The sequence below is a fragment of the Brassica rapa genome, chromosome A07 (assembly GCF_000309985.2).
Source record: "Brassica rapa cultivar Chiifu-401-42 chromosome A07, CAAS_Brap_v3.01, whole genome shotgun sequence".
Lineage (NCBI taxonomy): Eukaryota > Viridiplantae > Streptophyta > Magnoliopsida > Brassicales > Brassicaceae > Brassica > Brassica rapa.
Window position 1 is genome coordinate 26,553,885 of NC_024801.2, and position 12,574 is coordinate 26,566,458.

The following is a 12,574-nucleotide window of genomic DNA, read 5'->3' on the forward strand; positions in this document are numbered from 1 at the left end:
GAATATAACTGGAATTTAACTCAAGAAGAGAAACGGTGGACAAACAAAAAATTTGACATATTAAAATACAAATAATATTCCAACACATGAGAATGATTTTAAATCTGGAAAATAACCAGGAAAATAATGATTTTATGAGAAAATAAGAAAGTTAAAGGATAAGATTCCGCAATAATTTACAAATTGCCACCTAATTTTCTGCTTAAATTTTAAAACAATCACTTTCAGAAAAGTAAAACCACTTGTCTGAACCAATACAAAAAAACCACTATCTAAAATAATAATCTAGGTGCCAATAAATACTAGAAAACAATCCACACTTCAAGTACAGATGAATTGGTCTATATATATATATTTTTTTTTCTTTAAAAGCTACATTTACATAAAATATTTCTCCCTTATGAAAAAGTCTTGGATTCCCAAAGAATAAAAATAATTATTAGAAATAGACATTTGAATCTTGATGAAAATAGTGGGTCCTAGTGTCTTATTCACCAATGAATACTAAATAAAATCATTTCTTAAAATAAATAAATAAATTCTGAGCCTGCTTATTTCAATAATGGTGTAGAAATAAAAGTAAAATAAATACAGAAAATAATAATAAATGATAAATAAATGGTGGGCCGTTGTATATTTCAATCATTGATCACCTCACAGAAAACTCCAAACTTCCAAGCAAATCAGTGGGCTCAAGGTCTCTCTCCACCTTTCTCTTCTTCACTCAGATTCTTTCCTATAAGCTTGCGTTTCCCTGTTTATTGTTTTCATCTCTCTGTCTCTCTCTCAACTCTCTTATCTGATTCTTGTTTTCATCTCTCTCAGTTCTCTTATTTGATTCTTGATCATGATACTAAGCAAGAGACCTCATCTAATGATCCGTAAACTGTCGGAGATGTTGGTTCCAAGAAGCCGGTCTGCTATCAAACCGGATGATTACTCGGCGAGTCCGAGAAGTCCGTTGGATATGAAGTTCCCATCGCCGGTTAACTCAAAACGTTACGGTTCAGGCGGTGTCGGTTTAGGTATCGTGGCTGCGTTGGAGGAAAGTAACATTGGGATTAACCGGTACGATCCGGTTTGTTTCTCCGGGAGATTCCGATGCCCTGAGATTGATCTGTCGGAGGAGGAATACACTTGCGTGACGAGCCGTGATGGGACGACGAAAGTGTATCACAGCGACGAGCCGGAGTACGATGATCGGAGAAGGCATAAACCGGTGGTTCAACCACCGGTTATTAAGAGACGGGTTAATAGGGATAATCCGACAGAGTTTCTGAGCTCGTGTTGCTTGTGTAAGAAGAGACTTCAAGGCAAAGACATTTACATGTACAAGTAAGTCTCTTCGCATTATAATTATATTTTTTTTAAGATTCGGATCAATAATTAATAACGAATCTTTATCAATGAATCTGAATTAAAAAAATAAAGATTTGTTAGCTCGAGACAAATCCAAGATTGTAAATCCCGAGATTTCTAATTTTTTTATATTTTTGTTGGGTTGTGTGCAGAGGAGAGATGGGATTCTGCAGTGCAGAGTGTAGATCAGTGCAGATAATGAACGACGAGCGAAAGGAGCAATCTAAACAGCAAGTTTTGAGAAACGTCGACGTTTCGAGCTCTCTATATGCCGGCGAACAGAGTTTCTCCCCCGGGATATTCGTATTTTAGGATAGCGTAATAATTTCGGTAAAAAAAAAAGAGTGATCATCATTCTATTTTACATGAAGAAAAAAAGTTAAGAAAATGAAAAAAAATGAAAATTTTGGTTAGAGTAAAGCAAACTGTATAGAAGCTTTGCTTTTGGTTTTGTTTTTTTTGAATAACGATTAATGTCTATATGTTTTGCTTCTGAATCAAATAAATCAATAAAAAGCTAGCGATGATTTAACAAAAAATTATATGTATATACAACCGATGTTCGCAAATTTATGTATCCAAAATATTTTAATCAAGTGAAAATGAAAGACATGCGTCTTCAACTCTATGACTAGAAAACTCGAATTCTAAATACTCCAATCTCCTATGGATTTATTTCCGGTTTACCAGTCAAGGTGATTATAGAGATATTCAAACTACAGCTACCTTAGTACCTTATTAAAATTGTGATAATGTATTGAAATCAATGTCACTTTCAACTTGATTACAAACTTGAATAATTCATAATTCTAACTCAAAATATCTTTGAGAAATAATATCTCATCCTCAGTTTCATGTTAAAATAATATCTTTGAAAAATAATATCTCTGAAAAATAATATCCCATCCTCAGTTTCATGTTAAATATCTCTGAAAAATAATATATCTGAATTCCAAACTTGAATAATTCATCTAACTCAAAATATCTTTGAAAAGTAATATCCCATCCTCAGTTTCATGTTAAATGACGAAATAGGGGTGGGCACTTTACCCGATATCCGAAGTGGCACCCGTACCCGATTCGAAAAACCCGAACCGAAATCCGAATCGAAGTAGCAAAATACCCGAACGGGTATTGAATTAGGAGAGATTGGATACCCGAACCCGAATGGATAATATCCGAACCCGAATGGATATCCGAAGATAACCGAACATATGTATAATTAACCTTATATTTCTAGTTTACATCTCTTATTTTATATAAAATATTTATATTAATACTACACATACTTTAAGTTCATATGATATACATGCAATTACGAAAAAAATGATTTAGTACTCACTTAAAAAGCATGTCAAGTTTTTTTATTTCAAAAATTAGCAAAAAGTTACATCCAAAATTTTAAAACAATAACTAAATTAATGCATTTTTAGTTTTAAAATGTTATGTCCAAATCTATTAACCATTTAATCTATTAAAAATAAAAAAAAAAGTTAAGTAAAATTTATATTCTTAAATACAAGAAATTTAAGAAATGAAAAATTTAATTTTTTTTCAAAATCTAAATATCCGAACCCGATCCAAAATAACCGAAACCGAACTAAAAATACCCGAACCCGATCCGAAGTATAGAAATACCCGAACGGGTCCTACACCTCTATACCAAAATACCCGAAAATCCGAAATATCCGATCCGAACGGGTACCTGAACGCCCACCCTTATGACGAAACTATAAAAAAAAAGTTTTTAGTAAAAGTAAAGACTTTAGCAAAGGAAAATAAAGGTAAAATAAGGAAAGACCTGATGCAACATTATGAGCAATCAATCCATTGTGGCCCCTTGGATGTGCAACTTGCTGTATCCGGGCCCGTTGTCAAAACTAAAAAAGTGACTTGATATAACGTCTCCACGCTATTACGATAAGATGAACTTCGGGCCCGCTTCTGCCCGATGTACATGTACTTCTAAAATATGTTACTGCAGCGAGCTTGTATTTCCCTTTTTTACAAGATTCTCCAGTTTGTACAATTTCATTTTTAAAAAAAATTCAAATCTAAAAATCAAAAACTAACGAATAAGCCCACCACCCTATGTCGAATGTAAAAACTATGGGCAAACGAGTGCCTTTTTTGTAGATATTTCAGTATTTTTAAGAGAGAATGAGATTTTGGATTTCTCCTCAGGTTGGACTGAATATGGAAGAACCCAAAACGTTTTAAATTTAATTACTCTCCGTAACTGCAAGCTTCAGTTCTCTCAATAAATATGCAAAGAAAGGAACACTTCTTGGATTAATTAAAGTAAAGATGATATTAATAAGGTGCCGTCAACAACAACAACCAAAAAAAAGAAACTGATGTTTCTTACAAAAGTTGCAAGCAAATGCTCTGAGAACAGCAGAGGTAAAAGGTCTATATAACACAATGGCTTTAAACCCAAAAAGTAGCAAAACTATAGGGATTAGTTTCATACAGATATACTGAGTTTTTTTCCGGCACATTGAACAAACAAACCTACTAATGAGTGAAATCAGTAGAGCTTGACATATTTGTATAAGATGGAGCATCATCAAAAGGATCTTTTCTCGAGTCTCAAACTCAAAGAGATTTACTGGGAACCGAGCAAAGCTGTGTTAGGCTTGGAAGATGCTTCGGTTGAACCATCTATCTGGTACGGTGCCTTTGATGAAATCCTGTTAAAAAAAGGTTACAAGTAAGATATTTAGAAACTTGCTTTAACAAGATACTAAATAACATAAAAAGATGTTTTCACAAAGATGCAATTACCTATCCTTTCTCTTCTCAAGGAATCGATGAAGTGAAGCTCTTCTAGCAATTGGGAGTTCTACACATCAAAAAACAGAGAAGTTAAGATAAAATATGGATAAGCCAAAGAACCCGCAGAGATTGAAACCAAAGAGGGTATGTTATAACTCTTACCGCAAGCTAAAGAGGACTTGTTGGTCTGGGTTGGCTCTGGTGCTGTTGTTTTCACAGGACTAGGAACTGGAACTGGAGTAGTGGAAGCAATCTCTTTTTGAGTATAAGCACTCTGGTTACGGTTCAGCTCAGCTGTGAAGCTTTTAGCACTTCCCTTGTGAGCCAAGTCAATGACTTGCTTGGCTTTCTCAGCAGGAAAATCATCAAACACCATAACTTGACCACCGTAGAATATAGTCAACGGAACAGAAGATTGAGACTCCACCTTCACTGATCTGTTCAAGACCAAAGACAAACCCCACACAGTTTAGCATCATATGATTCTTTGTCACTATTAACATATAAACAAAACATACTTACTTAGTTTCTGTGATCTTCTCCACTTCTTCCTTGGCTCCAGAGGACGAGGAAGAAGAGAAGCTTAATTGCCGAGGAATCACATCGTTCTTCTGTTTAACGTCTGAAGAATCTTCAACAGGGAAGAGATTCATCATCGTCGGCTGCTGACGTGTCACAGCCAAACCTCCTGCAAAAATTGATCCAAACCAAACATAGAATAAGAAACCAAATTGATTTCCGGTTAAAATTTAACCGAATCGGAAAACCAGAAAAAAAAAAAAAACAGATCTAGTTTTATGTAGAAAGGGGTTTGATTGGTTTACCATTGCAAGTCATCCCTAAGCTCAGATCTCCGAAGCTACCCTTCTCCTTGAGATACCGACTCAATCGACTACATGTCTGCGAGAAGCTCGGCTTCTTCTCGAGCAACCTCTTCCTCTCGCCGGAAAACTCCCAACACTCGGCAGAACTCGACATCGTAAGGAGGAGAAGAATCTAAAATCTTGGTGCTTTCTTCTTCAATTGATGTTCTTCTTCTGCTGTGACGAGGAAGAAACGTGAACCTCTCTCTCTCTTTATTATACTTTCTTCGCCTCTACTTGCAGATACCAAACAAATATTAAATTAGTAATTGAAGCATATAGAACACGTGTTTTAATTAAATGCCCAACTTTATTCCAACGGCAGACAGACCTTCTGTTCGAGTTCACCGTCACCACCACCCCACGTCTAATATTTTAAAACATCAACATGGCGTTATTAAAATAGTGACGCACTTACAACAAATCTCAGTTTTAATTAATTAATTATCGTGTGTGTCGAAGGCCCCCTCTAGTAGGCAAGTGGCTTCCTGCTGCACCCTTGTATAAACTATCAAACTCCACTATCCATTTCGATCCATAAATCACGTTTTGGGATTTTTTTTACCTTATTAATCAATTGTATGATATTTGCACGTTAATAGATGCGGGAAGCTCACGTCTCCTCCACAAATGCCGACCTTACGCGTGTCCATTTTAACTACACATATTTATGTAATCAGTATTTTTATTGCTCTTCTCGCACACAGTGATACAAGGCCATTGAGGTGCGATCAACAGCTACGCGTCTCTCTCTTCTCCTCTGCGGTTCGACGATCATGTCTATCTGTCTTTGATCTCTGCCATTATTTAACAGAATTGTTTCGTTATTATCCCACGTGTATGTTATAGCCTGTTAGGTACAAACAAATATTCACAGCTATATATAACTAAGAAATAGATAACTGAGATCTTATCCAACACACGGTAAAAATCATACTTTGAGGACTACAAAAATAAGATGAAACAAATATTAAAGGTCTATTCTGATATAATATAAACCATGCAAGTTGTTTAAATTTAGTACTGATCTAAAAATAACGAAATTGTCCCGAAACTCCTATCATATTTCCCTCAGATTGGTCCATGTTTATGATTTGTCCTCTGGTTGATCCATAATCACAGTTCTCATCCTTTAACTGCTCCATATTTATGTATTGGCCGTCATGAGATTTTAGAGGCTATACACATTTAATAAAAATTCAAAAGTTTGGAGGTTTAATTTTCTTTTTCTTTTTACAAATTTGGAGATCTGTTTATGAGGTTTGGTCCATGACCGGCCCTGGCCCTCGGTTTGTTCTGTAATTGTGGTCTCTTGTAGATATTAACTCACTTAGAGCATCTCCAATGTATATCTCTATATTTTTCTCTAAAATAGAGATCTCTATTATAGAGGTGGATTTGCTCCAATGTATGCCTCTATAATAGAGTTCCTCTATTTTAGAGGAAAATATAAAGGAATCTTACTTTTTACCTCTATATTTAGAGATGAAAATAGCAAATCTCTATATTTTCCTTTATAAATAGAGGAACTCTATTATAGAGGCATACATTGGAGCAAATCCACCTTTATAATAGAGTTTCTCTATTTTAGAGAAAAATATAGAGATAAAAATAGAGGTGGGTTGGAGATGGTCTAAGTAAGAGTCGGTGATCTAATTTGTATACACATACCCAGCTTATACAAAACTATTGACATCAGGAATATGTAACCGAAAGCACATAAAAGACATCAGAATTTGGATATTATTTGAGTATGCAGCCAAAAAGAAATGAAAGCAAGTGGGGGATCGTAGTGGTCACGGCTATGCAAGAGGGGTCACAAGAATAATAGAACATAAAGCTTCAGTTACTAAAGAGAGGAATAATAATCTTTTATTTTTTTAACCAAAAAAAAAAAAAATCTTTTATTTTACTGTAGAAACTTTTATCTAGTTATGGTTCTGTTACACTTATAGTGCACGTTCTGAGCTGAGGCATGAGAAAGTTTATCAGTTGGATTTTTTTTTGAATCAAGTTGGTTTTCACAGTTAATTCCTCCTTTTTTTTGTCTGCTTTTCTTTCACACGTTTAACCGTAGAAATAGCTTATACAAGAAGGATATTTTGGGCCACTAGAAGGACTTTTTAACAATTCAAATGATGATTAGTTTCCTAAGATAAGCTAATAAGAAGCATTGATAACAACTGTGTAGAGTTACTAAATTTGACAGAGAATTTGTTTGGCAATTTTCAGATTGTAATGATTAACAAATAGAAATGAAACACTACAAAAAAAAAAAAGGCTACAAAGATTCCACTCAAAAGGTATCACACGGAAGCTAAATCCAAACTCTGCTACGTTTGCTCTTTGTCCAAGTTCTCTGGCACAAACGGATCTTGATCCTAAGGAAACTTAGCTTAGCTCTTGGTAGTTTAACAAACTGTGTTGATTCCCGCAACAACATAACATGGGGAGTTCTTGTAAACACTGCACATAATTAATAAATACATGCTTCAAAACTCAGCTTCATCACAGTACAAAGATATCTTATATATATCTAAAGCCATCCCAAATCATTAACTGTGTTTCTGGACCACAATGATGATGCATCAGAGAACAATGGATGGGTGATGTACCTTACAGCAAGTTACACAACCAGGTTTGGAGTACAGGCAATGAGTGCTTTCACTTGTAAGGAGCAAAAATGATGCTGGAGTTGTGGCCACCAAACCCGAATGAATTTGACAAGGCTGCTTTAATGTCCAATCTCTCCTTCTCAGGACCCACCAGCAAATTTGTATCCTGCTCCAGTTTCACCACATAAGGTAGTAGAATTATTAAAATCTCAAGGCAAACAGTTTGTTGTGGACATTAAATGTACTAGTATCCGTAACTATGATCATCTTGGAATAAAAGAATGCCAAAACAAAATTTACTAACATACCACTCCATTGTCTGGACTCTCAAGGTTGATATTTGGATGAACCCATCCGGTCCTTATTGCCTGTAGAAAACAGCAGAAATTTAACATGAAAAAGTTGTGAATATTGGTATAAACATCAGTTCTTCCCCTCATAGATACGTTGATTTGTTTGTCTAATATTAAATGTGTTTACCTGCACGGTGGCGACAGCTTCAACGGCCCCAGCAGCTCCCAGCAAGTGCCCAATCATAGATTTTGTGGAATTTACTTTTATCTGCAACATTGTGCAAGAACAGTTAAGGAAAGCACACGAAAACTACCTTGAAATCTTGTAACAACTCCTAATAAACTGAACTTGAGGAGGCCTGGAGAAGAGAGAGCTACCTCAGGATTTTGGCCAAAGCAGTGAGCAAGGGCTTGGTACTCCTTAAGGTCTCCAGCTGGTGTTGAGGTTGCATGTGCATTTATATAGTTTATCTGTTCTTTGGAAATCCCAGCATCAGCTAATGCTCTCTCGATACACAGAATGACACCAGCCCCTGTGGTTATAATCACAAAAGAGATTTAAAACTTGCAGTTAATTAGTAAAAACTAATGTGAAAGAGGGGAAAATGAAACTACCATCAGGGCGAGGCTCGGTCATGTGATAGGCATCACATGTGAAACTCCCACCAAGGAACTCTGCGTAGATTGTTGCTCCTCTTTTCTGAACAACAAAAAATAAATCAGAGATTCAGAATACACAAGTTCTGACTATTTTTCCATCGCAAGAATGAACAAAAAGCTTGGAGGTAAAGTTTCATTTGTGAAAAATAATACACATGAAAACAAGGAACAGCAACAAGAACGAATGAGCTATATACCTTAGCATGTTCAAGCTCTTCCAAAAGCAAAACTCCAGCTCCCTCTCCCATCACGAAACCATCTCGGTTCTGTTAAGCAATCACGACCATGTTTACCAAATTAGAAGACTATCCAAACACCAGACACATTTTCTCACATTTAAATTCTTTCAACATTACATAAAAGGGTATTACAACATGCCAATGGAAAAGAAGAGAGAGCATGAAATTGTAGAAACTTACGCTATCCCAAGGGCGTGAAGCTTTTGTGGGATCATTGTTCCTTTGTGAAAGAGCCCGGCATGCAACAAAACCTCCCAACCCTGCATTGGTACACACACAATAAGTTAAAAAGAATCATGTAGCTTAGAGTTCAAGAACAGAGGAAACAATGCAGTATAAGAGAATAAATTTGCACCTATTGGAATAATAACTGAATCTGAGCCACCACAGAGCATTACATCCTGAAAGATACAGCAGGAGAGACAGACATAATTAGAACCAGTAGAAGTCTACCAAAAGTCCAAATGGGTGGAGAATACTTACAGCTTCCCCTTTGATAATGTGGTTAGCCGAATTCAAAATGCAAAAGTTGCTTGTTGCACAAGCAGTTGAGATTGAATAGTTCGGCCCCATCCATCCCTAGTACATTACCACAAAAGAAAGGTTAAGTATTAAGTTCCTGGTGCTGATCCATATAAATATTTGCATAACATAAAAAATTTAATCAGACCAGATCCAAAGCAAGCATAGCAGAACCCATGTTTGTTGTTGCGAAAGGCACACAAAAAGGATTCATCTTCTTGTAAGAGATCTTCATAGCTTCAATAGCATCTTGAAAGACCTGTATCAGAAACCTCGATCTGAAACTCTTTTCATCATACTCTCTCTAAATGCTCAAACATGTACGTACCTTCATGCCTCCCATTGCAGAGCCAATCAAGACTCCGCATTTGGCTTTGTCAAACTCTGCCATTACTTCTTCGGTGACGCCACCATCAACCAAAGCTTTTTTGCCAGCAGTGAGAAGATAGAGCATGAACTTGTCCATCCTCTTTGAGAGTTTCGGAGCAACCCATCCTTCAGTCGAGAATGACTTGATCTCTCCAGCAATTCTCTTGACAAAGATTAAAAACAAGGAAAGATAGTCAAGTAAAGTACTAAAGCAAATGGAGAAACTCCTGATAATAATATATGCTTACCGTAGGAAAAGCAGAACAATCAAAATTCTCAATCTGGCTAATACCACTGTTGCCTTGTAGAAGATTCTCATAAAAGGTGTCAGGGTCATGACCTAGTGATGTTTCAACTCCCATGCCTGTCACAACAACCCGGCGCTGCTCCGTAGGAGGTTTGTTGTCAACCATGGCTTCCTTTTCCATATCCATCGCAACAGCCATGGCGGCTCCACCTTAAAACACACACAAAAAAACATTTTTATTATAGTTAATGAGATATCATCTTAATCAGCTACTAGAAGAGAAACCACATTTGAGGTCTACATACTCTGTATCATCATACTCCTTATCTAGAGTCCAATATTGAATCAAACTCACAGAAATGTGCTTTGCATATTACACACACAATAAAGAATGAAACTTGACAATTAAGCTGAGATTCCAAATCAGCATACTTTCCCGTTAAACTTGATCTCCAAGTTGAATCATTTGACCAAATAACATAAACACATAAAAAGAGAAACTTTACTAACAAAAACAAAGCTTGTCAACTCTGCAAACAATACCCACAAATCAAAAACCCAGATTGGTGAAATGTTAAATTACCGGAACTAGCAGTAGCAGCTCGAGTCAACCTCCTCTGGTTTCGATTGAGAGAAACAGAGTTCGATCCGAAGAGAGAAGACAAGGCATTGTAGTGATTGCAAGGCCCAAAGGAAGTAGTGACGAGAGCCTGCTGAACGCTGCTACCGGATCCAGAGCATTTGGTGAGTTGTTGTCTGCTTCGACGACTCCGCCCGCTAGATTTGAGAGCGACGGCTTGTCGGGAATCTCCGCCGCCGTGGGAGACGGACATGCAGGCAGCGACGAACCAGGTGCATAGCGGAGATGCGTAGCAGGAAGACGCAGCAGCACCCACCATAGCTAAAGCGAAGAGTGCTGAGAGAGAGAGAGAGCAGAAGACGACAAAAAAGTAATGAGGAGAAGGAAGGAAGGGCGAGAAAAGGGTGAAGAGAGAATCTAGCGGTAAGGGGAAATGAGATTCACGAGAGAGAGAGAGGTTTAAGAGGGAGGAATCGATCTCGATCTCTCTCTTCTCTCTAACGAGGCGTCTGGATGCGTAAACTCGTGCGTGGAGACGTCAAAAGATACATACAAGCGAGCACTTGCTTTGCTTTGCTTATATCAAATCCACACTTCCAAATCTCAGAAAATATCCATGTCCAGAATTAAAATATTTTTATTTCATTTTATTTAATCCTGAATCTGAGAAAACAAAATAATAAAATAATGTCGTTCTGTATAATATATATATCTAAATATAATAATGTTACAATAATATTTTTGTTGACAGAAAAAAGCTCCCTTTTCAACCCCCAAGAAAACATCTTGCTTATTTAAATTAGTGTAAAAATTGAGAAATAAATTCTGATTAATAACTTACAATATTTTATTTATAAAAAGTAAAAAATTATAATCCACTGTGTATTTTGTTAAGTTTGTTAGGTCTAAGCTACTTAGATTATAGTAATAATCACAAATTGAAAAGCATTTTTATCTTGTTATCTTAGTTCACAAATAACATTTTTTGTTATTTGTTATAAATAATCTAACTAATAGCAGCAATTGAAAACACAGCTCTAACAACTACTACGAGAAAAACTCCAGTTTCATATTTCCATTTTCGTTAGATATTTTTTCTAATAAGTGTTATTCTAGTTTTACCTTTTTTTTGTTACATAAAAATGTCATTTTAAAATTTTGATGCAAATTATATTTATTTTTATCTAAAAATTAATTGTAAACTACATTGATTTTATAAACAATTTTATTTATCTATAATAATTTAAATATATTTCAATTTAATCTGTGTGAAAAATATCAAAGTAACACATTTTAAAAACGGATGGAGTAGTAATTAGGAACACTCTATTCCAACATATTGGAAAAGTTGTCAAAATTAATTATGGTTGATGCTCGCTTATTCCACTGGCTGAAGAAACTAAAAGTAAACAATTTGTTAAATGCAGATAGATTTATAATTTTATTTTTAGCTTCGTGGGAAGTATGTTTTATAGAGGAAAATTTGTTCACCCTTACCATAAAACAACGAATTAAAAAATAAATAATCATCACTCATTCGTCCACTCATATATTTCCTTTTTTTTTAATCAAATATTTCCTTTTGTTTTTCACATCCACCATTTTCAAGTTAATAATGTAGAGTTATATTATACGTACATAAAGATTTGGTGACCTCGGTTTAATCGAAGGAATGACACTTGGATACCAATATCTTATTGTTGTAATTGTGGCAGCGAAGTGCTACAGTAGGTGATAGCGATATGGCAATGGCACCACTGTTTTTTAACATTCACGTCATTTTTAATACGAATCTTTCAGAAATACATATATTCAGTACGTTACATGCGCACTGATACAATAACTTCACTTGTGCATATAGAGAATCAAAGAAAGAATAGTTGATGTGTCCTTGTGAATCGTGACGATAGTAGTAGATCCAGAAATATGAACATTGATAAAAGTCATGGATTTGATGTGATATGTGTCATGAGCTGACGATGAGTAACGTAATAAAAAATATTATTAAGAAAAATAGACACCTCAAAATCATTAAATTGTTTACAAATT

General features: G+C 35.6%; 3 protein-coding genes across 3 annotated transcripts; 1 reads left to right on the forward strand and 2 right to left on the reverse strand.

The window, feature by feature from the left end:
* Positions 1–668: 668 nt before the first annotated feature.
* Positions 669–1,898, forward strand: LOC103831953 (FCS-Like Zinc finger 13). Its single transcript, XM_009107902.3, has 2 exons — positions 669–1,335; positions 1,512–1,898. The coding sequence occupies exons 1-2, from the start codon at positions 848–850 to the stop codon at positions 1,669–1,671; spliced, it is 648 nt and encodes a 215-aa protein (XP_009106150.1). The 5' UTR covers positions 669–847; the 3' UTR covers positions 1,672–1,898.
* Positions 1,899–3,633: 1,735 nt separating this feature from the next.
* On the reverse strand, positions 3,634–5,244 carry LOC103831954 (protein TIFY 10B). Its single transcript, XM_009107903.3, has 5 exons — positions 4,962–5,244; positions 4,660–4,825; positions 4,300–4,574; positions 4,147–4,204; positions 3,634–4,052 (listed from the first exon to the last, which is right to left on the reverse strand). The coding sequence occupies exons 1-5, from the start codon at positions 5,113–5,115 to the stop codon at positions 3,968–3,970; spliced, it is 738 nt and encodes a 245-aa protein (XP_009106151.1). The 5' UTR covers positions 5,116–5,244; the 3' UTR covers positions 3,634–3,967.
* A 1,907-nt stretch (positions 5,245–7,151) lies between these two features.
* On the reverse strand, positions 7,152–11,143 carry LOC103831955 (3-oxoacyl-[acyl-carrier-protein] synthase II, chloroplastic). The gene is made up of 14 exons (XM_009107904.3): positions 10,529–11,143; positions 9,947–10,155; positions 9,658–9,861; positions 9,478–9,588; positions 9,291–9,386; positions 9,163–9,208; positions 8,988–9,067; positions 8,766–8,834; positions 8,524–8,608; positions 8,287–8,441; positions 8,096–8,176; positions 7,924–7,983; positions 7,616–7,781; positions 7,152–7,466 (listed from the first exon to the last, which is right to left on the reverse strand). The coding sequence occupies exons 1-13, from the start codon at positions 10,842–10,844 to the stop codon at positions 7,665–7,667; spliced, it is 1,629 nt and encodes a 542-aa protein (XP_009106152.1). The 5' UTR covers positions 10,845–11,143; the 3' UTR covers positions 7,152–7,466; positions 7,616–7,664.
* Positions 11,144–12,574: the final 1,431 nt, after the last annotated feature.